This window comes from Polyodon spathula, chromosome 17 (assembly GCF_017654505.1).
Source record: "Polyodon spathula isolate WHYD16114869_AA chromosome 17, ASM1765450v1, whole genome shotgun sequence".
Classification (NCBI taxonomy): domain Eukaryota; kingdom Metazoa; phylum Chordata; class Actinopteri; order Acipenseriformes; family Polyodontidae; genus Polyodon; species Polyodon spathula.
In genome coordinates, this window is record NC_054550.1 from 32,677,941 (window position 1) to 32,705,289 (window position 27,349).

A 27,349-nucleotide genomic window follows, 5' to 3' on the forward strand; every position below is an offset into this window, starting at 1 on the left:
CAGCTATGACAAAAGTTTCGCGTCACCCTATAGAATTAACTCATCTTGCTTTATAAAGTTGAATGAAACCTGCTGAATAATGTTACGTTAATATATTTTCCATATACTTAATGTAATACTGACAAAAATTTTAAAATGTGGCATTTCAAAATCTAACATAGAAATACTGTACAACTATTGTGTTCACAGTGTTTTTTTCCACAGTTTTTTTTTTTTTAAATTATGTCTCAATATTAATTATTTCTTTTAGATGAGATGTGCTACACTATTCTATGGTTTGGAAATTGAGTGCACACAACTTTAAGGACAGTTAGAAGAAACATTTTGCTAATGACCATTTTTTGATTGATTTTAAATCAAGTTTATAGATCAGGAAACTTCTTACAGAGGGTTAGACGGTTGTTCTTGTTTTTCAAAGATTTATGTATTTGCTTAAACACTCCTAAAGCAGTTTCTTAAATCCGTCTTTAAAGTTTTGTGAATGGGGCACATGATGCTTGTTAAAGGAAATCGAAAGGTCAGGGGTGCAAATCGTTGTGAAAATTGGTGCTGAACTGTTTTGAAAGTTACACACCAGAGAGCCTGGGTGGGTTGTGTGCAGGGGCACCCCCATAAATATTTCACATGGTACGTTAAAAACTGAATCACATCAATTCGCATGCTGATAACAACTCTGCAGCACCATGCTGGAAAGTGTTTCAGCCAATCAGAGTGCTGCATTTTTGTTCCTTCCTGAGTTTCACAGACCCTACACTGTCACATTACAAAACTGCAATCAAACTGCATCACCGTTTCCCTTTCTAAAAATGAATAAACACAGCACACTGCCATCGAGACAGAGCAGCAACTACACTGACAGCCAAATAGTCCGCGCGACAGCAATAAAAATAAACCTATTTGAAATACAGACTTAAGCGAGGGGAAAAACTAGCTCACAGAAATGTCATGCTATCAATCATTGCTCTTGCAGTCACTGCAACTAATGTAATCATTACTCACCACCTGGGCATCGCAGTAAAAAAATAAAACATCAATAATAATAATAACTAAACTTGGAAATGATGTGTTAATAATTAGTAAAATGTATAATGCACTTTAATATAAGAGACACTGACATTCTTTCTGGATCATTAGAAGAGGGATTTTTGCTCTTGTTAAAGCTTCAATCAAACTTAACTGCTTCCGTTTGCTCATTACTACCACTAAATAAACAGTACAATCCTATCAGCCTGTTTCGTCAACCAATCGCACAAGATTACATGCAAGTCCAAACTTATGAAGCTGCAATTTTGCAAACCAACGGTACGCACAGTGCGTAACGTGCATATAGCTGCAGTAGCCAGTGGTCATGTAAGTAGTCCAGACCCAATGAGAAACTATCAGCGTCTATGGTTGCTTAGAAAAAAAATTAAACATGTCTACTGGCGCCAGGATTTAATGTTTCTGACGATATATGAGGTACCCTGGCGCTAGAATCTAGCACCATATCTCCAAATTTGCTCCCCTGAAGGTGCTACCCTGAATCTGTTGCAACACATTTTGATTAAAACATTTATAACATTTTATTCAGGACTAAGTTAGCAGGTGTTCCAACCTTCGTTCCCCGAGTCGCCAGGGGGGGCTGCGGCAGTGAACTGGGATACAAAAAATAATTGGGCATTTCAAACTGGGGAGAAAACTGTTGGTGATGACAACATTTCCAAAAAAAAAATAAAAAAGAAATCTATACACTTTGTATGGAAATTGAATTAGTTTTCATATCTGCGCCACCAAAAGCTTGATATTTATGACACTGTTTGTTTTTGGCATAAATGGTGTTTTGATAAATGTTTAGTTATTCAGGACATCTCTGTTGGCTTCAGAAACATTTTGTTTCCAGCGTTTTCTTTGTGTTTGGCCTCAGTCTCATTAGCAGCCCTCCTGTGTCAACTGCTTTTTCCTCGCTGTCACTTTGCCAGTGTCAGCATTGTTGCCTGGAAACCGCGGAATATATTCCATCGAAAGCATGTCCAAAATTCCTCACTGTTTAGCTGTCACTGGGTAGTCATAGCTTTTGGAAAAGAAAGTGACCAAAACAATGTTTCAAAAAGCCTCCTGGAATTTAAACGAAGAGAATAGTATGTCCCTGCTTTGATGGTTATTTATTTTAAAAACAGAGACAGAGTAGTACATGTGCAGGTTAGAAACATAATTAGAAGATTATGGCTTTGAATAAATGATTGCAAAAAATGTCCATATCATTTTTTTTTTTATTATAACCACTTGCTATTGACTTTTTTGACTGGCACCTCATTCAAATAAAGTAAACTGCACACATTTCAGGCAGAGTGTTAAAAATGCTGGTGGTGATGCAGCAAAAAAACATTTGTGGAAATTCCAAATTTTTGACAAGTAGATGTTTATGACCATTTAAAATGCCACTACAAAAAAACACGCAGCTTACTGTATGTTTCCCAAATAATTAACTAAAGTCTAAATTAAATGGCAAATTAGCATGAAAAAAAGGTGCACAGTGCATGTATTTTAGTAAACGGGTTGCTCTAGACCAGAATAGTGTTTCTACAGTAAGTGCATGCGCATTTCTAGTAAATACTTTTTTGTTTTGACTTTAATAATTTAGATATTCCTTGGCTAGCTGTGTGTGAGAGTGGCTTCCTAATGGTGTGTCATTTCACTAGTATGAATACTATTTCCAGTATTCATGGCAAAATCCTCTGTCACATATTAGCATGAAAAAAGTGCAAAGTGCAGGTATGCACAGTTTTATGCAGTACAGAAAGTTAAAGCTAGTCTGAATAAGGATTAGTTCCAATAAGGACATTATAAGGATATATATATATATATATATATATATATATATATATATATATATATATATATATAGATATATATAGAGAGAGAGAGAGAGAGAGAGAGAGAGAGAGAGAGAGAGAGAGAGAGAGAGAGAGAGAGAGAGAATATGTATTATTTTCTTGTTGGCACTAATCCTTATTCAGACTAGATTTAACTTTCTGTACTGCATAAAACTGTCATAATGCTTAGAAAGAATGAGAGCTCAGCATTGCAGCTAATTTCAGTAACACTCTTCTATTACTTTGATTACAAAACAAATAAATACACATGGGGGGGGTCCCCAGTGTGTTGCCATGTTAAGCACTGCCGCTTGGGGTGCAGGGTGAGCCCTGAGAGTGAGGTTCAAACCCAGCTTGTACCAAGCTGTTCTGACATTGTCAGCAAACATTTCAACAACATAAACTTGGCTATTGAGGTTTGTTTAGAAGCATGTTTTTGGAAAGGCCTCTGAGTGGCACACTGGGAAAGGCATGAGCGCGTGGTGTGCAGGGGGAGTCATGCGGTCAGTGGAGTGCAGGTTCGTGTCCTGGCTGTGCGAAGCATTGCAAGCGAAACAGGCAGGGATTGAGCTGCTTGATGGGGCTACATCAGCCCCTATTGACTAGGCACGTGGTGAGCTCTATCAGACACCTGCCTTTGTGGAGAAAAAAAATAAACTTGCAAAATATGTTTAGTTTAGTTTTTACAAATAATTTCATTTTTTGGCTTAAATAAACATTAACATACAAACATTAAAGCCAGGACACTACTGTATATTTTTCTAAAGCTCCCACAGTCAGTGTCAACTTCATCTTCGCTCTACCCAATTCTCTTGACGATGTCCGAGTTGTTGGCTGACAACTGTGGGATACCATCCAGCGACAGCACATCCAAAATTCCTCTGTTCAACCAAAATCAAATAAACACTTTTTTTAGGAAAACAAATACATTCAAAATAACTGTACACAGATCCAGGGAATATTCAATGATCAAGAATACATTACAGTTGTCTGACTCATGCTGCACTACCCACACGCAGGCTTTAAAGAGAATCGGAAACTAGAATGAATTATTATAAGAATGCAAGTGCCCTGGAATCTGATATCCTAGGTTTCTCTATTCTAATCTCCAAAAATAACCCAGACAAGATTACTGTCCCAATAGTAACCCAATTGATATTGAAGCATCGTCCCCTATAGTCCTCTCCTTAACATTTCACCTAGCAATCAACTTATCTAATTAAGACCAAGCTCTGCAGCGCACCTCATTAGATTTCATCTGACTGAGCCTTGCTGTTCTGCAGAGATGTTTTGCCTGAGCATGGGAAAGAATAAGTGTCTGCCATTCTTGAAAATGTTCTTGGGACAAAAAAAAAAGAGTTCTTGTTCTTTTTATAAAGTGCTTACAAATCCCATGGTATTGTCCAAGTTGTTATAACAAAATTTTTTACAACGTTTGGCAAAACTCAGGTTAGCTCCCTAATTATCAGGTGATGCCAGAGTTTTAAAAGCACCAGTGCCCTCTGCCTGATATCAAACGGGATTGTTTAGACAGACAACATGTCGCCAAAATTGCAATTTTCAGCATCTAAATGAAAGCCTTAAATCTGTTCGATTTTCGTACTGGACGAAAAGGACCGATAAATTTAACAGAACTTTTTAAAACTATGAGACTGAAAAAAAATGAAGTAACAGAAGCTACACATTTAGAGCAAGCATATGTTCTTTATGTTCAGTGTTGGTTTAACATTTTGGGACCATTATTCCCATGGCAGCTTTTAAAGAACTAAATAATTAGTAGACCTAATAAAGATCATCAGAATTATGTTCTGTAATTGCTGAAGCAGCAAAAGCATCAATTATCTGCATTCTTAGTTTATTTTGTTACTTTGTAGTTCTTTGCAGCCGCTATATTAATAGCATGGCCGTAGGTCAATTGTAATCCCAGGCACATTTTTATGCAATTGCCTTGTCTTCTTTCTTCCACCCCCCCCCCCCCCCCCCCCCCCCCTTGTTGGTTGTTTTTTAGCATCAGTCGAATGTTCTTTATTGAGTAAAGGAGGCTGTGTGGTCTGGTGGTAAAAGAAAAGGCCTTGTAACCAGGAGGTCTCTGTATCAAATCCTGGCTCCTTCACTGACTCACTGTGTGACCCTAAGCAAGTCACTTAACCTTTGTGTGCTCCCTCTTTTGGGTGAGGTGTTGTTGTAAGTGACTCTGCAGCTGATGCATGGTTTAAAATGTGCTACTAATTAGAGCGAGTTATACTTTTGTCACCTACAGTATTGCTTGTCAATATATTTACCTGTACAGTGACCCAGACAAACCTGTTTGATGCTAGTTAGAAACATCTGGTCCTTATTTTTGGATGGTTAAGATTTGGCAGCGTTGTGCGGATTCCACACTAACAATGTGGTTTACTCTGTGTTCCCTGTTGCCTGGTGTTGCAGAAATGTTATAAAAGTGTGGGCAGAAAGAAGGAAATTAGCAACTGGAAAATGTTCAGGTTCAGAGGGAACACTTAATACATAGCCTGCTAAGGTTAGTGTCTTATTGTTCCCACTAATGAATGCAGACTAATGCCAACCATAAACAGCCCAAGGGAATTTCTTGACAGTGTTCAAGCAACTGGGGTAAATGGGGTTTCCAATGGTTACAAACACCAATAGCAATTGTTAGAAGGCATCGATAGGAAGTGATCTGTTTTGAGAATCCCCGAGCATGTAGCCATTCCTGGCACACCAACAAAGCAGGCCTGTAGCAGCACACAGAGACATAAAAAAGGAATCCACACTCAGTTTTGTTCTTCTGAGAATCATTTTGAGTAAAAACAAATGCTCTGAGAGATAGTTATTAGTAGATGGTATTTTTCCTTGTCTGTTCTCACAACAAACTGTGGTCCTCAATATCATCCCTCCATGTTAATCAGGCTATAAACAAAACAAATAAAACAATTGTTATTTTGACTACTTGTGTGTGATTGGCAAACACACATTAATTACAGCTACACAGGATTTTAATTGACATTTTGAGTACAGTGTCCAAACCTCCCTCCCGTGTAACATTTTCTAATGTCTGTTCTTAAACTTTATCAGCATTGGGTTGGGCTGTGTCACAGGCTAAAATGGGTTTATTTCAAGGGATTGAACAGATTGTTATCCAGTTACTATTAAGAACCAACCCATATTTGGTATGTGAGTTGTATGCCAGCAAAGGATTGGTTGAAGTGACTTGCAAATGATATTCTTGTTTCAGCCCCTCAACCGTTTAACATTTGGCTCGAATGATGTTCTCTCCTGAGGTGCATATAACTCCTAAAAGAGATTTTGAACTGGAAGTGAGTAGTAACTGTAGACCTTCAATATATATATATATATATATATATATTTTTTTTTTTTCATTTTCATCAGGACCCAGGACCCCCTTAAAAAAATAAGATATTTAATCTCACGGGTCTATCTAACTTTAAAAGCCAACCTTAATTTTATCAGATCAATAGCCAGGTCCCAAATAGCGGAGAGAAGAATGCAGCTGGCGTGTGTCTGGAGTAGCGAAGGTACGGTAACTGTCTGTCATTAACTCCTGGGTTCAGAAGACAGGCTGAGCATGAAGAACAAGAAGCATAAGGGTGGACCAAGCGTTATGACTAATTATGTTTTATAAGATCTAATTAATGGCATGATTTAACACAGATATTCACCTTGTTTGAAGAAAAACAACCACCTGTACCAATACAACTATACTTTGTAATGCACTGGAACTGTTTCAAATTCAACCACTTTTTTTCTAAGGGCGGTTTCTGATCTTTCTTGCTAATTTGCTTTCCATAATGCAGTTAATTTCCTATTGGTTTGCCAGCTATCTGAAAGTCTGGGATTTAATCCTACATTATAGATGCCATTACATAATAATATATTTATAGTAATTCATGAGTTTTCAGCAGGTCTTAAATAAAAAGAAGAAAAAAGGGGTCATGTTTGTATGTGTAACTAGGAAACTACTGGGGTCTTGCTTTGCCTCCTGCACAAGGGACTTTGCATTAAAGTGTAACGTTTGTTGCATTGGACCAGTCTTCAATATCAGACTTCTGTCAAGGTCAAGACTTTTAATGATGAAACTTCTTAATTCAGGTTTACATACACAAATGGCTGATTTCACAGACCCCAATCGGCATCACTCTTGCACTAACCAATGTTACCTTATTAGATATTAATGCCATGCGTCGATGAAACCAGTGTGTGATGAGTTCTTACAGATAATTAAATACAAGAGTACTTGAATATGTGGTTTGATATGACTCTACAGCAGCAGGTACTGTGTTATACATACCAATGCAAGATGTATACTATGACAGGAACCCCCCCTGAGAGTTTGAATACAGCCTGTAATCAGGGGAGTAATTCAGACAGCAGGCTAGAGTTATGTATTTTTGCCATGTAGAAAGCTGTAAAACTCCCTTCCAGAATGGTGTTATGCTGGAGGGCCTTCTCTAGCCATGCAGTCCTTTTAAACTCTTTTCCGCTTGCAACAGCTGCAACCAAACCTGTCTGCAAACCTCAGAAAAAAAACAGCTGTGTACAGTTGTGACAAAAACGATCCATAAAAAGCAAGTCTTTGGGGATAAATGATAAACATCACAATCTTGTCTGATTTTGTTTCTATCGGACGACAATCTAGAAGCATTGCGGTTTCAATAAGTGTTATTGGATCTTTTTGAAAGTAAACTGATTTAATAATCAGTGATTAAAAATTATTTACAGGTATTTTGTTTAATTGCTAATGGAAATATGTTTCCCATAAGCCTGTGCTGTCAGACCTAATCACAACTAACAATTTCATTTTCGTGTTTAATGCACTTCCTTTCCAACAGCTGTCTGTAGTTTTAAACTATCCCCTCAGAATGCAGTTTTAAGTAATAATTTGGAACCTTTTTTAAAAATTGTTTCTGCTTTTAATCATGTTGCAGTCATTAACCACTTTAAAACTGTTTGTTTTTCAATTGCCTGTTCCAGTTCACTTGAAATACTCCTACTGTTGGGCTATGAAAGTTGATATCCCAAAAGAGTATGTAATATATATTCCAATGTACCTTTTTTAATATTTGTTATGCTGTTTGTATTAATTCTGAGTTCTGTTACTCCAATATTAAGATTCAGATATCTTTGGGGTTGCTACAGTTAATTCATGGAAAAACCCACAAATGAGTAGGCTGGAACATATAGTGAAGGTTGGTATCCAGGACAGCTTGTGTCCCAATCTGATACTAACTTTTTAACAAAGCAGGGTCCCCGCCATGGCTCTTACTTCTAATTAGTTGTGTTTTTGCAACAAAGATACAGCTAGCCTTGGCCACCTGCATTAAGCATAGTGACACCTTGTTTTTACTAGATCAGTCCTCTAGCCAGTGTCTTAGTTTGGGTCTTTAAGTTGTTGGATGCCTTCTGTAATCACAGATTGTAGGATTTCACAAATGGAAAACCATGTTTTCATAATGGGAACCTTTTTCCTTATAGCGTTTCAGTGTTTGGCTTCCATAATCTTGTTAAAATGAATGGAAATCTGTTTTGAGGTGCATCACTGAGCCCTTGTGTAATGATGGGAGTAAAAGGTAAGAATGCATCTTGTATTCAGCATTTTTAATGATGGTCTCATTTTTCAGAGAAGATTTTTACTAGTAAATAGCACATCTGGTCCGCTCATAGACAGCTCACACAGGATATCAGAGTGGGTGTCTTGGAAAAAAGATGTCATGACTGTACCAGCCACCAAGAATCTTGCGCAATGCCGGTTATCTTTTAAAGATTTATAGTACTATTTTTCAATATCAACTGGCATAACTCATATCATTCATATAACTCATTAGAAGATTAGGTGTTTCAGCAGGCGTTCGGTTACTAATCATTATTGATCTTGTAATATCTGTAGTGCTAACTGATGTTGAGATATGAACTCTGTCATTGCCTTTTAAATGCTGTAAAACATTAAACCAAGAATGACAACTGTCATCTAAGAACTATAACATCACAGGTTAAGAAATTGTACAAAGTTAGCTTTAGTTGGCATGCAGAGTATAAAACTTTAGTGTCAAGTTATAGGAAGTTAGCTTTAGTTGGCATGCAGTACTAAAGTAGTAGCAGTGAACATACCCTATCACATTATAAATATCACTGTTACAGATTTGTCATAATAACAGTACATCTTATACTGTACACAGATGCTATCCTGTGCCAAGAACATTTGGCACAATTCTTTTTAAGTACTACCTGAGTGCAATCTTAGTTTTTGTGATTTTATTTATTTATTTATAATATGTTGTGCCTTGGTGTCTCTTATAATTGGAGAACATTCTTTCTCATAGTCTGAGCACCCAGAACTGCTCAACTGCATGATTGTCATCCCCAACTGCACAAAACAACATATCTTACACAGTAATAAAAACATATATATATATATATATGTAAATAATTTTATCTCCGTTGAAATGTAATTACATTGACCGTGAAGCCTATAATCACTTTAGAGTACCAACATGTTTAACAATCAAGTAAGAAATAAGTTAGGGTGATAATCTTGCTGACTCATACAGTGTTGGGTGACATGTTTTTGGCACAAAAGGGAATTGTCACATCACCCAGACAGCAGCTTCAGGAAAGTGTGGAATCTGGCAAACAATATCATTTACATTTTTGGACGTGTGAGCATGTTTCAGAAACATGACTGAGTTTTGTTCTTTTCATTTGTACTGCCAGTTTATTAGCTAGTGCTATGAATTCAGATTGTCAATGTTAATTAGATACAGCTGTTGGAGACAAAGGCAGATAATAGCAATAAATCACCAGTGAAGTCTGAGAAAGTAATTCACCAAGACATTCAGAAATGATTTGTTATTCCACAGTTCCTGGTCTCCTTTGCCCTTGCTTGGTGCATATTCCTGGGTGTGGCAGGCTGGCGAGTAGATAGAGGCCCAGAAACAGACTGCAGTTCAAAAAAATACACTTATAAATAATCACAAAAATAAAAGGGCACAAGGGCCAAACAAAAAGGTTCAAACACAAATAAAGCACGACTAAAAAAAGCAAAACTTACAAAAAAATAAGGTTTCCAGGCTGGGCAATGCCTTCACTGGATTCAAAATTTCAAAAAACAAACCAACCAACCAACCAACCAACCAACCAACCAACCAACCAACCAACCAACCAACCTGCTTCCTCAGCTCCCTTCTCCAAATGAGAAGTAGAGGCCTCCTTTTATGTCAGGTGGCTGGGCGTTGATTTATCGTTAATTAAGTTAATCATCTAATCAACTAATCAACCCCAGCCACCTAAACATAATAAACCCAGGCAGGTAGGGGAAATTACCCCATCCCTGCCAATTTAAAAAGGGCAGAGCTTTGCTTTGCCACATTGGGTCTCACACACTTTCTCATACTTCTACGTGATCTCACTTCCCCTGCACAACAATGCCAGCAATTAGAGAATCAAAGGTTCACCAGACTGCAATTGTTCCACCCCAGGGAATTATGCACAGAAAATATTAAAATGATACAAATGTATCTCTGTACAAGTATGTACAAAGTAACAAAAGTATTGCTGCAGTCGTATTGTGTTCTTCTCTCATATTGGATATCAAAGCATAAGTATAACTAACATAAGTTTTTAAAAAAAAAAATTTAAAAAATAAAGTAGAGAACAATTGATTTTTTTTTTTTTTTTTTTAACATACAGTCTTTCTAAATTCCAAGATTGAAATAAAGGAACATCAGCTCTTTCAGTTTGTCTTCTGAAAGAGAACGCCTCCGATCGGACAGGACCAGATTTATGCGCTCAGAATCAGCTGTATTTGTTACTGCATTTATGTATCTGAAAACTAATGTTTTCAAATTAGGGAGCCAGTCCGCTATTGCTGACCAAAACAAGTCAATGTCAATTTCCCCTGGCAGTAGAGCGATCTGGATCGCATCGGGTGCCACCTTCACCATGTGCAAAGCAAAGCAAAGAACATCTTTTACTTGCTTTTGTTGATATATTTGCAATGAGTGACCTTTGTCGTGACATTTTCTGGCAAAATCGATCCATGTTCCCTTTATCCTCAGTGTGATCCAACATTTTTCTCTATCCTTCTCTGCTAACGGCAATATTATTTTTTACCATGCCTATGCGTGGTAAAGTTACGAGAGCGTGTAATTGCATAATTCCCTGGGGTGTAAATTATCTTCAAATGAAGAATGTTTGTTTGTGCACAGACTAATAAAAAAATATAAACTTTATATTGTAATATATTACATATAGGAAAGGAACCATGTCCTAAAAGTCATGTCCAAACTAATGTGCATGTAAATTAAAAAAGATACATTAAGATTATAGGCAATTTAAATAAGAAATATAATTTAAAAAGCCATTGGTGATTCAAGTCTGAATTCTCTTAAAAACCACTCTAATAGTACAGGCACTTAAAATAGCAGAGCAGTAAACATAATATGTATATCTATAGCCATTTTATTTGTGTAGGGCATTGAAAATGTTATTAAAATGTTGGTTCAGAGTCATTCAAAATAAATTGTCAATGAAGTTGTATTTTTTTTCTTCTTTTTTTTTATTGATTCCTAAGGAATTTCCCAAGTTGATAACAGGTGATAAGGTTTAGTCTTTCAGAGTATCAACTTCCAGTGCAAAATAAGAAAAGTTATAATATCTCAAGATACCTTTTTTTTTTTTTTTTCAGGACACATGACAGAAGAGGGCAGGCTGGGTCCTCTCCACAACACACTGGGGCTTCCCGCACAGTCAAGCGTTACCCATCATCCACTGGACAGATCACCTCCAACGCTCTGCCCAATGGCAACCACAATCAGCCAGCCAGTGGACTTGGAACTGGGAACCTTAATAATGCCGTGGAACCAAGAGGTATTCATGATACTTATGGGGTTCTATTCTGTTGACATTTTATCTTCAGAAAAGTGCAGCTGATGGAACACTAAAATGATGTAACGTAACAATTAGTAACTTCGGTAAGATCTTTTTAAAATGCCATGCATAAAAGTTGTCTTATGCTCAAGTTTTCCCTATATAAAATGAATGGGCAGCATTCTCATTAAAATCTTCAATTCATACTTAGATAAAATAGCTTGCGAAATTGAATAGCTCTCCAAAGGTTACTAAAACTCAGGCATGAGAGTAGTTGATAACAGCTGTTCCTTTCCTATCTTATTCAGTCTTTCATGTCTTTGAGTAGGGGGCACAATATTCTGAGGTGGGGTTTTGCTCTGTATGAACTTAGCAGCCGGTCTGGGAATTGGATCAACATATTCCATTCACATTTTTCCCAATCCCTTATACTGCTGCATTGCAAAGTGTGTGCATGTTGTTCAGCATCACTAGACACAGAGAGACTCTCCTGTGAATGGAACATCAGATAAAAAGTGAAACTGGCCCAAGTCCCAAGCTGTCAGCCCAGAGCGTTTTTATTTTTTTTGAAGAGCGACAGCAGTTTGTTATCTGAAGCTTTAAGATTGGAGAGTTAGCAGCGACGTTTCGAAGGGCTGCATAAACAGGCGGCTTACAGCTGGAGGGTGGGGGGGAGCTATGGAGTAAAAGCTTTCAGGCTGCCTGCTACAAAAACCAGGACCAGGCAAGCTAGAGGGTTTGAAGAGGGCTAGCCTCCACCTTTCATCTCCTTTTCCAATATCTTCGTAATCAGGGAACTTGAAGAAAAATACAGGGCGGCTTGGAACATAATAATAGCCTTAATTTGTAACTACCATAAGATGTTTTTAAAATGCCATAAATAAAAGTTGTCCCGTGCCCAAGTTTTTCACTTTGTAGTGTGAATTGACATCGTTCCCACTATTACACAGCTTTCTCCTACTTACACCTCATCCTTATGATAACAGCTTGGAGCCCGGCCCAGTGCAAACTGGATCCCCTCCGTAGACTGCAGTCCTGCGAGACATCAGTGAGCTGCATTGTTCGCTACCCAGCCTCTACCACACAGAAGCCTTTTCTTTTATATCCTCTGCTCTCTAAACAAACGACCCTGAAACCACGAGGATGCTGCTGCTCAGAATTGAGATTGCTCTTTTTCTTATTGAGTTGGTCTTTCTCCTAGGAGCAAACCTGACGGCCAACATTGACCGTATAAAGATTGTCTTCACCCCGATGATCTGCAAGAGGAGCTGTAACAATGGTCAGTGCTACAACAGCTGTGAGAAAGGGGACACTACGACCGTTTACAGCGAAAACAACCAGAGCCACATCTCAAAAGCAGGATTTCGCATCTGTAAGTATTATTATTTTTAAACCTTGAAAACCGCTTTTGCCAAGTAGAGGGAGCGTAAAGGAACTCAGAGTGTGACTTCTGTGCTGCTGAAAAGTCTAACACTCCAAAGAAGTACAGTGATCATATCTCTTGCTGCAGCTCCTCATCATACGAGTCAGTAAAGTAACACCACTGTGAAAGAACCAACATGTTATGGATGTGGTCTGACTGTATGCAGCTTAAAAACATATAGTTTAAAGAAAGATAGTTACCAAACAGGCAAACACAGTTATTTAAGTGTCTGTTCTAGTGATCTCTTTAGAAAGTTTTTGTTTATTTCTGACCCCTCATGCTCTGAAAAGGAGGATTGCTGTGCTTAGCCCCAACCTCCCCCCCCCCATCCTTTTGATTACTCTGATTTAACAATTTTTACGCTATGGGAAGGCTAAACCAGGATTTTTTGGGATTACATTACATCTGGGATTTCCATTAGCCTTTTTACAAGCAGGAGAGAGGGTAGCTGTCTAAGACAGGGGTACAAAACCATTCTAAAGCCATGAAATGTCTCAACGACTATTTTTGTAAAAGGATTAACTCTGTTATTTTAATAAAAGCATGTCTGATTTTTAGAGGGAAGACAAAACTTCAAGTTAAGTGCATAGCCGGGACCTGGGAATGTATTTTATCTACCCTTTTGTGTAGGAAAATTCTGTGTCGCAGTTAAATTAAGACATCGACCCAAAGCTACACAAGGAAGTGAAAATCAATGTATTAGCTGCTTACAGTCCCTAGCATGGGTTAAACAGATTTCTTTTTAAAGCTGTACAGTGTCATGGCACCGTGCAGAAAACATTATTAAGAAACTAGACTTGATGTCTGCTTAGGGATACATTTTGACCACAAACATTTTATTTTAACAGAAAACTTGCACTTTTTAAAGAAGTTATGCAAATCTAATTTAATACATGCATGTGTAACCGCTTCACTATTTCCTGTAGTCCTGTTTACACACAGCCAGAAGTGACTTTGCCTAAGCTCCCTTGGATCTACAGACAGGAAGAACTGCATCGTTATGAATTTAAGTGCAGAATGCAAAGCAATGGAATGCTGCTGATGGGATTGTCGGATTAAATATTTCTGACAGCATTCTGCATGCCAGCAGGGCTCATGTGTTTTCTTTTTTTCTTTTCACAATTAACATTAAAGAAGAGTCTTAGGGGATCTAAAGGGAAATGACTAGCTGTGTAAAACTCATGAGTCATGAATCTACTGTAATATGTTTTTTGAACAACCTTGCCTTATAAAAGTTTCCCACAGTAAAAGCATAGCAAAGTGTAATGAAGCATAGTGAGAGCATGACAAAGCATAGGTAAGCCTTGTAAAGAATAGTGAAGTATGGTAAAGCACAGTAATGAACATGGCAAACCAGGGTAAACTCAGGTTAATGCATAGCTTAACCATGGGTAAAGCATGGGAAAAGTGCGCAAACACAGTGGTAAACTTTTATAAAGTTACTGTAGGGTAACTCTTTAATGGATTAATTGGAGTCTTTTTCATTTATTTCTTCTTTTACTTTTTTAGCTGCTTTGAAGCTGAATTTGGCACTGTTTTGCTTTTGAAATCTTTTGCAGCTATGCACACCCCCAAGCCAAAAGGATTTTTTATTTTATTTTGTATGACTTAGCAGGTGTGCAGACGCAGGTAGCACCTGTTTTTGTTTTTGTAGTTCTTCAATATACTTTCCAGTAAATCATATGCAAGCAGACAATATTCAAAGGGATCTATGTGTCAAAATCATATCTATTTGTATGATCTTGATATCACCACCAAAGAAACTGTATAATATATAGTTTCTGTTTAGTTAATAAAGTGGGTCAGTAAATCACCACTGGGAGAAAACACCAGCAGCAATAATCTAGAAGTATTAAAATCTGCCCCTGTTTCGACATAGTAAGTCTCCATGATTGGATTGATAAGTGTTCTGTAGCTAAAGCACTATCATTCCTAACTAATTTGGGATTCGCATGTGCAGCCAAGGTAGGTTTTTTCCTAATAATATTATCTTCTCAATTCCAGACAGATGTCTCTTTGGGTTGCAAAGCCATTTGCCTGGAGAATGTGTTGCCTGGCACTACTAGTTGGTTCTTTGTTTTGTTACCTTCAAATCAGTGTCCTGAATGTGTTTTCACAGACTGGGCTGGGTGGAAAGATTTGATATTAGACTGTCACAATTGTAATAGGTTGTCAGCTAACATTAGGATACATATGGAACGTAGCAGTGTTTCATGACTTAATACGTTATTTAACTAAGGCTCCACTGTATAATTTGATAACTGCAGCTAACCAAAATTTTAAATTGGTGTCTGAGCCTTTCATTATACATCTGGGTAGGGGAACTGTACTAAACAATGGGATACTGGTACTGTAACCATTAGAGGGAGGCTGAGGGACTGAGGCATAACAGTGCCTTACCAGTATACCCTTATCAACTGACAATTTAGAGTAAGGTTTATGGCCATGACTATGTAAAATATAACTTTGTTAAACGGGACTGGAAATGGGAAGGTGAATCTAAAAGCAAACAACCATAATAAAGATATTACTGTATTTTAAAAACAAGTTGGTTGCTTTTTGAGGAGCATATTGTAAAAAAGAGACAATTTTTTACATTGCCCATTTAACAGACTTAGTTATGGTGTGTGTGTGTGTGTGTGTGTGTGTGTGTGTGTGTGTGTGTGTGTGTGTGTGTGTGTGTGTGTGTGTTTGTGTAGAGATGAAATTGTTTTATATCACCCTGCTTAATATCATATCCCGATTTATTATCACAATTATTCAAAAATCTCTTGCCATGCAGGTTGTCATCTCACAAACCCGCTTATTATCACTTTTTGTGCAGCCTGTCAAATGCTGCGTGGCTGGGCTTTACTAAGTAACCACGGGATATAATAAATTTCCAACGCAACAACCAATAATCATCTTGGCCGATAACCTGATATTTTGTGCAGCTTGTCAAGTGCTGTGTGGTTAGTCTTAACAGGATATAGTTCAGTTACAAAACATCAACGTCAACAAATGTGTCTTCTTTAACATAGTCAAATGCAACACCTAATTTATAGCTCTCATCAGTCGTCAATTCATGCTTTTTTTTTAAATAATGACACACGCATGTTTAAATGTAAAGAATGACTAAATGCACCATATTAAAGCACTGCTCTTTAATTCCCCATTAGTTTCCTTTCTCTTTTTCTCACACTCGTAATGTGCTGAAGGCAAACGTGAAACCTGGAATATATATTCTTTGTATTTATTTATTTAAATGTATGTATATTTATGTATGTTTTTTCTTTAAAAAAATCAAATTAAAGGATGATACACTGGAAATTTGAAATGTTTATTGCTTGGCAAAGCTAAAGATCATGGTGAGGTTTTAAATTGAGTTTTTTAAATGAGAGTTGTATATTAGAAATCTTGTCCGAAGAGGAAATCGTGACAACATAAATTCATTTTGGCAGAGTCGAGTTTCATGTGAGTGGAGGTGTGGGGTCAGGGAACCAGGATAAGAGTGCAAGGAGAAAATGGGATGATCAACAAAAAATTCATTACCTTCTATTCAGGGACCTTTTATTTCTGCTCATTAGTTGTCAAACCAGGAAGCCTCCGATTTGTGAATGTGTATAAATCAAGTAAGTTAGTTTGCAGGAGAACAGAAGCACAGGCCTTCTACCTCTCTTGCTAATGACTTATCTGCAATTTCCGTACAGATTTCTGCCAGATTCCCTGCATGAACGGGGGGCGCTGCATCGGACGAGACCAGTGCTGGTGCCCATCGAACTCCACAGGAAAATTCTGTCACCTTCCGGCGCCACCTCCAGAGAAACAACATGCAGGCAAGGGGAGCAGTCAGACTGCAAGCAATTCATCACATTCCATGTATACCCTGCCGCTGTCTAACCAGCTAGGTAACAATGCTCAGATCACTCAAACTGTTGCTCAATGGGTCTTTCCCGCTTGTCAGATCAAATACATTGACGCAAGCCCTTGCATATGCTATACTTCTGTAATTAGTTTTGAAATAAATTTGAAGACAACAGGCATAGTACAGCTGTTTATAGTTTATATCAGCATTTTAATATATAGTTTACTTGTCTGCAATTTAAAGTGATTTAAATGAAACGATGTACAGTATAACCAAATGTATTGATCACGTAAAATCGATCAAGTTAAAGTATGACAATAACATGCTATTGCCAAATCCTGTTTAGGATTTAATGACTGTAACACCAGGAGCCAGGTTCACAGAGCACTGCTGGGCAGTAGTCTCCTAGATCAAGTTTTATGGTTTAAAAGCAAACCTTTGTGTGTTATTCTTATTCTACAAAACTATACTATTCTGTCTTCAACTATTGAGACAAATTCACAAAAACACTGTTTTAATTAATGTTTTGCAAAAGAACAATTTTATTAAATGTATGTATTAGTGATGATTTTGCTTCCTAGCAGCAGTGGTTTTGTGAAAGTGGCAGTGCAGTTCATATTCAGAGTGTTTGTGTTGTGTTGTCTGATGCTTAATAGCACTCCTGTTTACCAGTGTTTTTCCTAGACTTCATGCCAGGGCATCAGGTATCTCCCCATGCCAGCTGTGGACATAAAAAGTGGTTTAAGCTGAGCCTGTTCACTATACTGACCCAGACGGGAATGTTGTTTTTATGAAAAGTATCCACTGCTGTTGGCATGCAATTAATGCTCTGGAGCAGCTAGGAGCACAGAATATATGTACGTACATGACACTCCACACAAACTGCCCATTCCTGTAATCATCTGTTGAAGAACACCCATATCTAGCTGTGTGTAGGAATGGGAAATATATTACTTAAAACATCAATCCAGCCAGCCCTATAAATATGTAATAAGCCCTCGACTACAGCAGCTTATTTTTCCCTCATGGCTTCCCATTTTGATGAAGTACAGTAACTGGAAGCAGAAGCCAGATGAGATGTTATAACATCTTTTAGTATTCCTTCATTTTCTTATCCCCCTTCACAAAACTGCTTTATCAAAAAGAAGTTGTGGTGTCCTAGGGACAATGATGCAGTGTGATTTAATATACAGCTGTTAGTGTCCTTCAAATCCTTGTTTATTGGGTGCTGTGTGGTGCTTGTAAGTTTCATAATTTAGGGTTGATTTTTAGATTCACGTTTGGATGCTTTGCAAGAAAAACAGAAATGGTCCAATTGTCAAAACCCAACAGAATCATCTGTTTATCTCGTTTGAGAGTTGAGTGTACAGGATAACTGTGCGGTAGATGCACTGCTACTTTCAGAGTTTGTCCAGTTTATTCAGTACCATTTCCAGGTCTGAGATTTGATTTTATTGACCTGCATTAACCAGAACCTGGACTTAATTTCATCTGACACATGTGCTGTTCTGTGATTTGATATGTCTACAATAACACAGTTGTAGCTCAGTTCAACTCTATTAGCTAAGTTTGATCTCTTCTTCCTGCAGCCTCCATTTACCCTTCCCTGGTAAATGTTCACATTCAACACCCTCCTGAAGCGGGGGTGGAGGTCCACCAGGTGGCCCACGTGAAGCCGGGTCAGGTTCCTCCCAGAACGCAGGAAAACAGCGTTGAGGAACAGCAGCCTGTGCGCTCAGTGCAGCAGAGGTCCCAGCCAGATAATGGGAACGGACACTCCAAGGATCACAGCTACACCAATGGGAACAGCATTGGGAATGAGAACGGGCACTCCAGACCGCAGAACAGACTCAACGGATACATAGGAAGATGTTTCCAGGAAACCATTGATGGGCAGGTGAGTGTGAGATAGAGGCAGCTAATTTGCCAGTCAGATTTGTTTGGTCAAGGTGCCTAGTAACAATGTGCCTAATTACAATGATCATACCTGGTACAGCACAGTAGATAAAATATTTACAGTATCATCAGCAACCAGACGTGTGCGAAGGTATAGAATGAGTCACCTAGCCATGTTGTTGATGCTGAATCATTGAGATCCCTTTTAAATTTCCAGCGATTTTTCCTTGGGCTGAATTTACCCACAGCAACAATCTCAAACCCTTGCTATTGAGCACTGGAGTAGACAGAATGTTATTTATTAACTTAATATACCGGACAGGGGGGGGGCTACATCTTCACATGTCCCAGCATGTGCAAGCCTGTCTGATGCTGTATCAATTTGTCTTCTCCCGTTCCAGTTCTGACAGTAGATTATGCAGTGCAGAGGACTGGGTCCTCTCCAGGGTTATCTGTTGAATAATAAATAAAGAGTATTTAGTTTTTTTATGGATGGATTTCTTTATTCATGCAGATGCAAAGTGAAGAGTGCTAGAACAAAGATTCATCAATCATGTATTTACAGTATAAAGACATTTCAAATCATTCCTATACGGCAAAACGCTCGCTGGCAGTATAGCACAAAGAGGCTTACATTTTTAATACAAATTACTGCATAACTGTAACTAATGTACCATCAAAGTTCCTGTGGTTTTTTGGGGGTTTTTTGTAGAAAGACAGTTTTGTTATCAAATTACATTTTTATAAATGTGCTTTATTCTTTTGAAGCTTTGCAAACACAGCAAAAGGAAATTGTGCTGTTTATGTTACAAAACTAGTAACACACACATCAATTAAGCTAGTTGTTTTTCCTTCTTCGCAAAAAGTAGTGTAAACTTGAGTTTAATCCTTTCCCCCTTAGAAATGGGACTGTCAAAAAGAGAATTTTTTTATTTATTTTTTTTACAGCTGCACCATAGCAAACAGGTCAGTTCAACCTTTTTTCAATATCAGAGAATTTTACAAAGCTGGCAACAGTAACTGTATCCTCTTTCTTCAAGAAGTGACTGGTGTTGGTCTTCACTGTGTTTTGTTTATCTAATTGTGTGTTTCCATTGCAGTGTGGTAAACCCCTTCCTGGACTGACCAAGCAAGACGATTGCTGTGGCAGTATTGGAGCATCATGGGGACTGAACAGGTGTACGCAATGCCCTTCAAAACCAGGTAAACAACTCCTCATGCAGTCATTATAATGTCCACATACAAGAAGAAATATGTACTGTACATTTGATTTTTATTAACACCTAGTCAAACCCAATGCAGAATATGTTCAGAAATGTATAATAGGATTGTTTAGAAAAAAACGTGAATTGTAATAAAGTATTCTGAGGGTTACAATAGTAATGTCCATGCTCAGAAGCTATGGGATGGTGCTTGTCTCTTAAGAATCGTAATATAAGATTCCTTGACATGGATGTTGGTTGATGGATCTACTCCAGGATATCCTAAGGGAATATTTAGTCATGCTGTGATTTACTGCCACAAAACTACTAATCAGGTTTTCAAAGACATCTTGTTTAATAAAGGAAGTTTAACATTAATATACTACATCGATCACCCCCTTGAGTTTGTGCCGGCTATAAATGTCCAACACTAATTGCCCCTTCCTCTCTGTTTGCTACTATTTACCATCTAGGTAAGTGTGCCCTCATCATACAAATGCAGCTTTGTATTTGTGTTTCAACAATGACAAATGAGCTGACATAAACAATGTAGAAAGGCAAGGATGTGCATTTGTTTAGGAACAAAATACATTATTCCTTCTTAGCAATTTGGAAAAAAAGCATGATTCCTCTGCAAAAGCACAGCTGGTTATTTTTGCTGTCACAGCGGGGTGGGGGTGGGGGGTGGGTGGGGTTTGACTTATGTTTGACTAGTGTATCTGCATGACTAGTTCTGCACCACAGAGCTGAGAAGCTTCACATGTAGCAGATGTAGTGCTGATGTGGTCACTTTGAACACCCGTACTGTTGCTATCTAAGACGTTTCATCATTGCATGTTGCTTTTTCCCTGGCGTATTTCCTCTCTCTGCTTAAGTTACTTCATTTAAAATGGCCAGTATATCGCATCGCTTTTTGTCCAGTTGTGTCCTGTTCCGTAACTATACCTGGTTTTATAGCTGGGTGTCGAACTGACCAAAGTAAAGATTTACCTCAGGAAAATGCATTAGTCTAATGATGTAAATGCATTGGTGTAAAGAATCAAGGCCTGATTATTCTATGTACCTTTTCTTAAATCTAACTGCTAATCAACAGGAATTTGGTGTAGCAAAATGAACATGTACAGAAAAACAGGTAATCTACAGTATTGGGACAGAGAACTGACAGGAGGAGGTTGCTACACTGGTGCATGCCCATTGCATCTAGTGTCTAATGAATGTAACATATAATTCTTTAGAGTTTTAAATACATGTCTATAGTTTTCTTTAACTGAGAAGTTAACATCAGCTATGAGTTATCTTACTTGCATTCCAAGATGAAGTCTTCACAGAAAAACACCCACAAGCGAAACATGGGTCTAGTTATCCTGTTTGTCCTACAGCATTGGTTCAGATGGGTTTTTTTTTTTTTTTCCCAGTCAGGTATTGGCAAACTCACCTTGTTGATGTCAATTGTTTTACTGCATTTCCTTGAAACATGATCAATGCAGAGTGCCTTCAAAATCTTGAAAATAGTAAGGAAAGAAGGAAAAACAATGTGTAGTGCAACCTTCATACCCTCTTGATGTTTTATGAGAAATCCAGGGCATTGCCATTGATATTGGAATTGCTAGAATTTGTTTTGGCTCCCACTGACATGTATGAATATTATATATATATATATATATATATATATATATATATATATATATATATATATATATATATATATATATATATATATATATATATATATTTATTTTTTCAACCAAGTTTTTATTGTCAGAAAGAAGCTTTGATGGGAGCAATCTAATAGCTTCCAAATGTGCATGGAGTTCCAGTAAAAAAATCTATGTTATAACAAGTAGGCAGATGGCCAGCACAGGAACTGAAAATCATAATTCCTTGCATTCTTCTTCATATACTGTAGAAACAATTTAATAAATGCCTTTGATGGTAAGTTTATAAATGCCTTTGATGGTAAAATTTTATTTTGGTTTCTTGGCTGAATTAGGTTGCTGAAAACTTGACTGTGTTTGTGCAGCTTAGAGCTCAACAAATGCAACAGAGCTTGCATTCGAGTCATAGAGCTGGTTTAATAGTGCTGTTTCAATTTAAACATAGATCACATCGGTAAACAAGAGGGGCCCAGGACAAATACATATCATTCATTCACACACACATTCCTCATTGGTCAGTGCTCACAGCACATATGCTTTGAGCCAGGAAATAATAAAGAACGTTGTCCAATGCTAACCAATTCCAGAATTCAGAAGCTCTGTAACTAAAAAACGTCTAGCTTTGTTCTCATAAGAGGAATTTCCCGTTTAACGTCAATTTCTCCAGTTTGCTTTCCCCAGTTTCAGTATAATAATTGATTTGAATTAATTAAAAAATGCATGTATGTATGTATGTATATATGTATGTATGTATGCTGTAATGTTGAATTTCCTCCAGCTGTTCTTTTCCAATATCCTCTAAATTGTTTTCTTTCTTTCTTTCTTTCTTTCTTTCTTTCTTTCTTTCTTTCTTTCTTTCTTTCTTTCTTTTTCTATCTTTCTGTCATACAAAGATAACTTTTGTCAGATTGAACAGCCTTATACTGTAGATATTCAAGTGAAAATGCATTAAGCTAATTTAAAACCAGTGTCCATCTCAATGCCACATATAAAGAGCAACCTTAGCTGTGGGATGACATTTTCAGAGTCATCAACTTTTTGAGGGTTAGCTGAGGCTTGCTTATATAAAAGGCGTGTTTCACAGATTGCTTCCATGTGGCTGATTAGTGCACAGTTAAATTTGGCCCCACCGACTCTGTGGCAGTGGTTGCACATAGATATACTGTACTGTGTTTGTTTTGCAGGTCTCTCCTGCAAGATACCATTGCCATCTGTTTTAATAAAAATATATCAATCTCACAGTCAGAGTAGATGGCACAGAGTGCATTAAGGAACTGAAGAAAAAGCAATAAAACATGTCTGTGCCGTGCCATGATTCCTATTGTGCAACCCTTCATTGACACAATACATAATGTGATAATCTCCAGGATGAAAGTGAGGTGAGGGTAGCACTTGAATTAAAGATATATCATTGAACATAGCAAAACAAAAAATCAACGAACTGTTTTACCTAAGTACAGTGTGTAAAATCCTCTTATGAAAAAACAAAGTATTTCTGTAGAGAGAAAAGATGACACGGTGGTGACTTAATTTGGTTTTAAAAATACATTTTTGGAAGTGTTCTCAAAGTTTACCCAGTATAAAACATTTTAAATAAGAATATAACAAAGTGCTAGTAATCTTTTAGATGTTACTATACTGCATGCACCCATTGACCACACAATGTGTCTTTTTAAAATTTTTTTATCTTAACTTTAATTGGGTTCGTTAGATGTAAGGAGTCTGAAAGCTTGTGTGTGTGCGTGCAACGTATTTATGAATTACACATATATGATTCACATATATATAATTATTTTTTTTGTTCGTGAATTACAAAAAGAACATTTCAAAGAAAGATGACAGAAGCTGAGAAAGCAGCAGCTGTTCTGTTCATTTATCCTTGGCTTCCAGTCCAGTAATTAAAATCTCTCCTCCAGCCTCTTCCACTGAAAGCTGCCGTTGTTCTCTTTAGGAAGTGGTTCATTGTATTAGCACTTACCCAGATAGATTGTAGTGGTGCTGGTTAACTCCCTGTGAACACAGCCTTGCCAAATCGTGTAGTCCTGAGGACCATGCATCGCTGTCTTAAGTGAGCTCTCTCAATGGCTTTTTGTTTTGCTGTCTCTGTAATATGCTATAATAAGGGTATGGTTACACAAGCTCCTTGTAGTAAGGTTGAAACCTGTATCCTTTCGTAAATTAAACTTTTAGTTTGCTGGCTTTTGTTGCTACACTCTTGTGTCTGTTTTACTACAGCCAGTATGTCAGTTTAGAGCACAGGTGTCTTCACTTTTAAAGTGTACAAAAGCACTGTTTGTTTTTGAAAGAGGAACTCCTGCAGCACTACAATATTAAGCCCCTCTGTTGGTTGTTTAGAAACCTAATGGATTTTTTTTTCTTTATCAGTTCACTTTCTGTGCATGTTGCTGTTCTAAAGATACAGCAAGATTGCTGTAGGATACAGCTGGATCGCTTTTAAAAAACTTTTTTTAGGTTGGGGTAAGAATCAGTGCTGTTGCAATGTATGTGGTACAGATGCTCAATAAATCCTTCCCTCAAAGTACCCTGGTCCTAGCTCCAGCCCATTGTCTACTGTTTCTTGCTACCAACCTGTACTGCTTTGGCCACAGGACTAAACTGAGCATGTACCCACTGTATCATTTATTATCCATTCAAGCTCTGCCTAGCTCTTTTGGATACTGTTTCAATTTTTGGAATTCTCTTTCTTCCACAGAGAATCAGTTCTCTCTAAACGGTATGTCTGTCCCATGATTTTTTTCCCTGGCAGTCTGCATTTCAAGTCCCCTGTCTAAAATAAATAAGCTGCAGGCAGTTCAAACCCAGCCCATGAGGTGTTTCCTGCTAGTGTGAGAGATGTAACGATGCTCTCAGCCTACTTTTTTTTTTTCTTTCTTCAAAGCAACATAGCTGATGTGAGGAAATCTAAAGCATCAGGGTAGGGAAATGTATTGGAATATTATAAGGATTATAAACTTGCCTGGAGTGGAGTGACTACAGCCTTGGAACTTGCCACATGAGATCATTATTATGTGGGTGTCGAGGACTGATGGACCACAAACACTAAAGAAATACCTGACACGGGTTCTTTACGCTTCATCAAAAGATATCAAATATTAATGCACTCTCCTGTACAATCACAAAGCTGCCTGGAAATAACTGAGACACTCACAATGCCCTATGAATAATGCCATAGAAAGGTTAACTTCAGGTGACCTGTTCTTCCCTTTTTGCTTGTGAAGCTCAGTCATTCAGTCTGCATTCTTTTTCAATAAAAGACCAGGTGATACTGTGACAAATATAAAAAACTGTATATGACCCAACAACCCCGTGGCCAGAGTTCAGTTCCCTCACCTCAGCCCAACAAGGATAAGGAGGGTTTACAATAGAGAGGTGTTAAGAGGTGACCAACCCTGGGTGGCTTATCTATGAGGCACTGTGGGTCAGTTGTATGCTGCTAAAGTACATTAGTGGGGCAGTGTGGGTAAGCTGATCAATCAGTGTGTGAATCAGATAACTGCATGTACCCCTTCATTCTTTGTGCAACCCTCACAGGGGTCTTCATTTCATTCCTCTGTGAACATTCAGGATGATTAATGTGCAGTAAAGAACTCTGAATGGGTTTAATGAGCAGATTTTATTTTTCTGCTTACTGTGGAGGGATCCTGAAACAGGGTGGTCTAGTATTGATGTCATTTACAATGGGCTAAATTACCCAGTCAAAGCCTTGGCTCTTTCTGAAGTAGAACTTATTGAGGAACGTCTCCCCAGGTCCCCTCCTCTATCTCTCGTGGCCCCACTGTACTACAATAGCAGGATTTCAAGCCATAGTAACCAGTTCCTCCGCTGCTGAGCGATACAAGGCAGAGTTTCATGAGAATTGTTTTATTTTTTCATTGGAATGAAGTGGATCAAGTTGAGCATAGATTAAAATTCTTTCACACTAGTCAAATGAAATTCACACCCAAGATAATTTGGGGCTGCTGCAAAGGATTTTCCCAGATGAAAGACAATGCTGTCAAATGAAGCGCAAAATTAACAGTTACAAGTCTAACATGTCAATTCAGTTGTAATGCCTTTCATCAGACTCTTTCCTATGCAGCCCCCTCTCTTTATTGCACAATTTGATCCTTTCACGACTTCGAATATATCACAGTCAGGCCACGTTGACAGTAAATTCTACATGTAGTTTTCTTGAGGTCTCTTCGCTAATTAATTTTATCCCTGAATGAATTCTTAAAGGAGTTTAACAGTTTGATCCGCAGCGCCTGACAAACTTGGCTTGAAGACTTGAATGTCTGTCTAACATGTGAGTTTGTGTGTCAGCCTGGTTGTTGTTTACATTGTCAAAGGTCATGACATACAGTCATAAACTTTGCTGGTTACGAAGAGTACAGGAGCTGCTTTTTTTTTGCATTTCTCCCTTTTTGGATAACATACTCTACCTAGTGTTTCTCCAAAGAGTTTTGAAGATTGTGTGAATATAAAGAACCGCTGAGCAGCCACAACGCTTGACACTGAACTTGTTAGTTTGTACTGCCAAGGATTCATTTGTAAAATCAATTTCAGCTCAGTGGTGACTAATATCCCTATTTTTCTGACCAGTCTGTTTCAGTAAGCTTTATTGAAAACTGGGTATAACCGCCTGTAGTGTGCCCTCTGGCATGTATGCCTGTCTGTCAGTCAGTGCATATTCCTTCTGATAACATCACTGTGGGATAGTTTGCAAAATACGGATGGGAAAACAGCTCATTATTAGAAGATTCACACAAGAAATTACTTGGTAGTTACAGCAGCCAGGGGTTGTTTCAGATGGATCAGCAATCTGCTGTGAAAAATGGTGACATGTTAGTCATTGCTAGAGTGTATCTGACACGATTACTGTGCGCTAGGCAAGATTTCGGAGATCTAATTCACCGTTACTGTAGGTTGGCACCTATAAACGAGCTGACAGACAATTGACAAGAGGCATTGAAAGTGTTGTCTTCATAGACCAGGTTGTGGGCAACCCCCACCGAGTCGCACCTGCCTCTCTACCATAGATAGAACTTTCGTGGCTTGACCAGAGGCAGGATGCAAGGATTGTTTCCTGCTTTGCATGAGATATGATTTCCTCCCGCTAACAGCCAATCTCTATCTCGTGTACCTGTGACACTGGGAAATCTGCAGTGTGAGACTTTATCACTTGATCAAACCCAAGACATGATGCTCATGATGTGCTTGGAAAGCTGACAGAGGTATTATTTTAGAAGGTTCGGTAACTGTACCGTCAGAGCCACAGCAGCTCGGATATGGGGAATGGTAATCAAAAACGTAACACTTGTATTTGTGACGCAACATTCTTTTAAAAAGAGAGATATAAGGAAATACATGCACTTCATTTTTGTCTGCTGTGGGAGCTAGTATGTTGGACACTGAGATAATAACAGCTGGAATTGGGATGCCAAGTGACCTCCTTGTTTTTAAATCATTAATCTTCAGATTGATGATGGATTAGGCAGCCAGCTCTGTTGTCCCAGCCTGTTTACCCAGTGTCTGAATGCTGGGCAGAGCCTCTGACTCCCAGGGTTGGGGGGGGGGGGGGGGGGGTGTCTCTGTCA

At 38.1% G+C, this 27,349-nt stretch overlaps 1 protein-coding gene across 3 annotated transcripts in view; it reads left to right on the forward strand.

Moving 5' to 3' along the window:
- Nucleotides 1-27,349, forward strand: part of LOC121330332 (latent-transforming growth factor beta-binding protein 2-like) — a 93,938-nt gene that overhangs the window by 29,015 nt on the left and 37,574 nt on the right. For 2 of the 3 annotated variants that reach the window (XM_041276780.1, XM_041276783.1), the window contains exons 4-8: nucleotides 11,551-11,732; nucleotides 12,934-13,104; nucleotides 16,845-17,042; nucleotides 18,589-18,896; nucleotides 19,996-20,098. In XM_041276780.1, the coding sequence (XP_041132714.1) occupies nucleotides 11,551-11,732; nucleotides 12,934-13,104; nucleotides 16,845-17,042; nucleotides 18,589-18,896; nucleotides 19,996-20,098 (962 nt within the window). The remainder of the gene's footprint in view (nucleotides 1-11,550; nucleotides 11,733-12,933; nucleotides 13,105-16,844; nucleotides 17,043-18,588; nucleotides 18,897-19,995; nucleotides 20,099-27,349) is intronic. The other variant, XM_041276782.1, reaches the window with a different exon arrangement.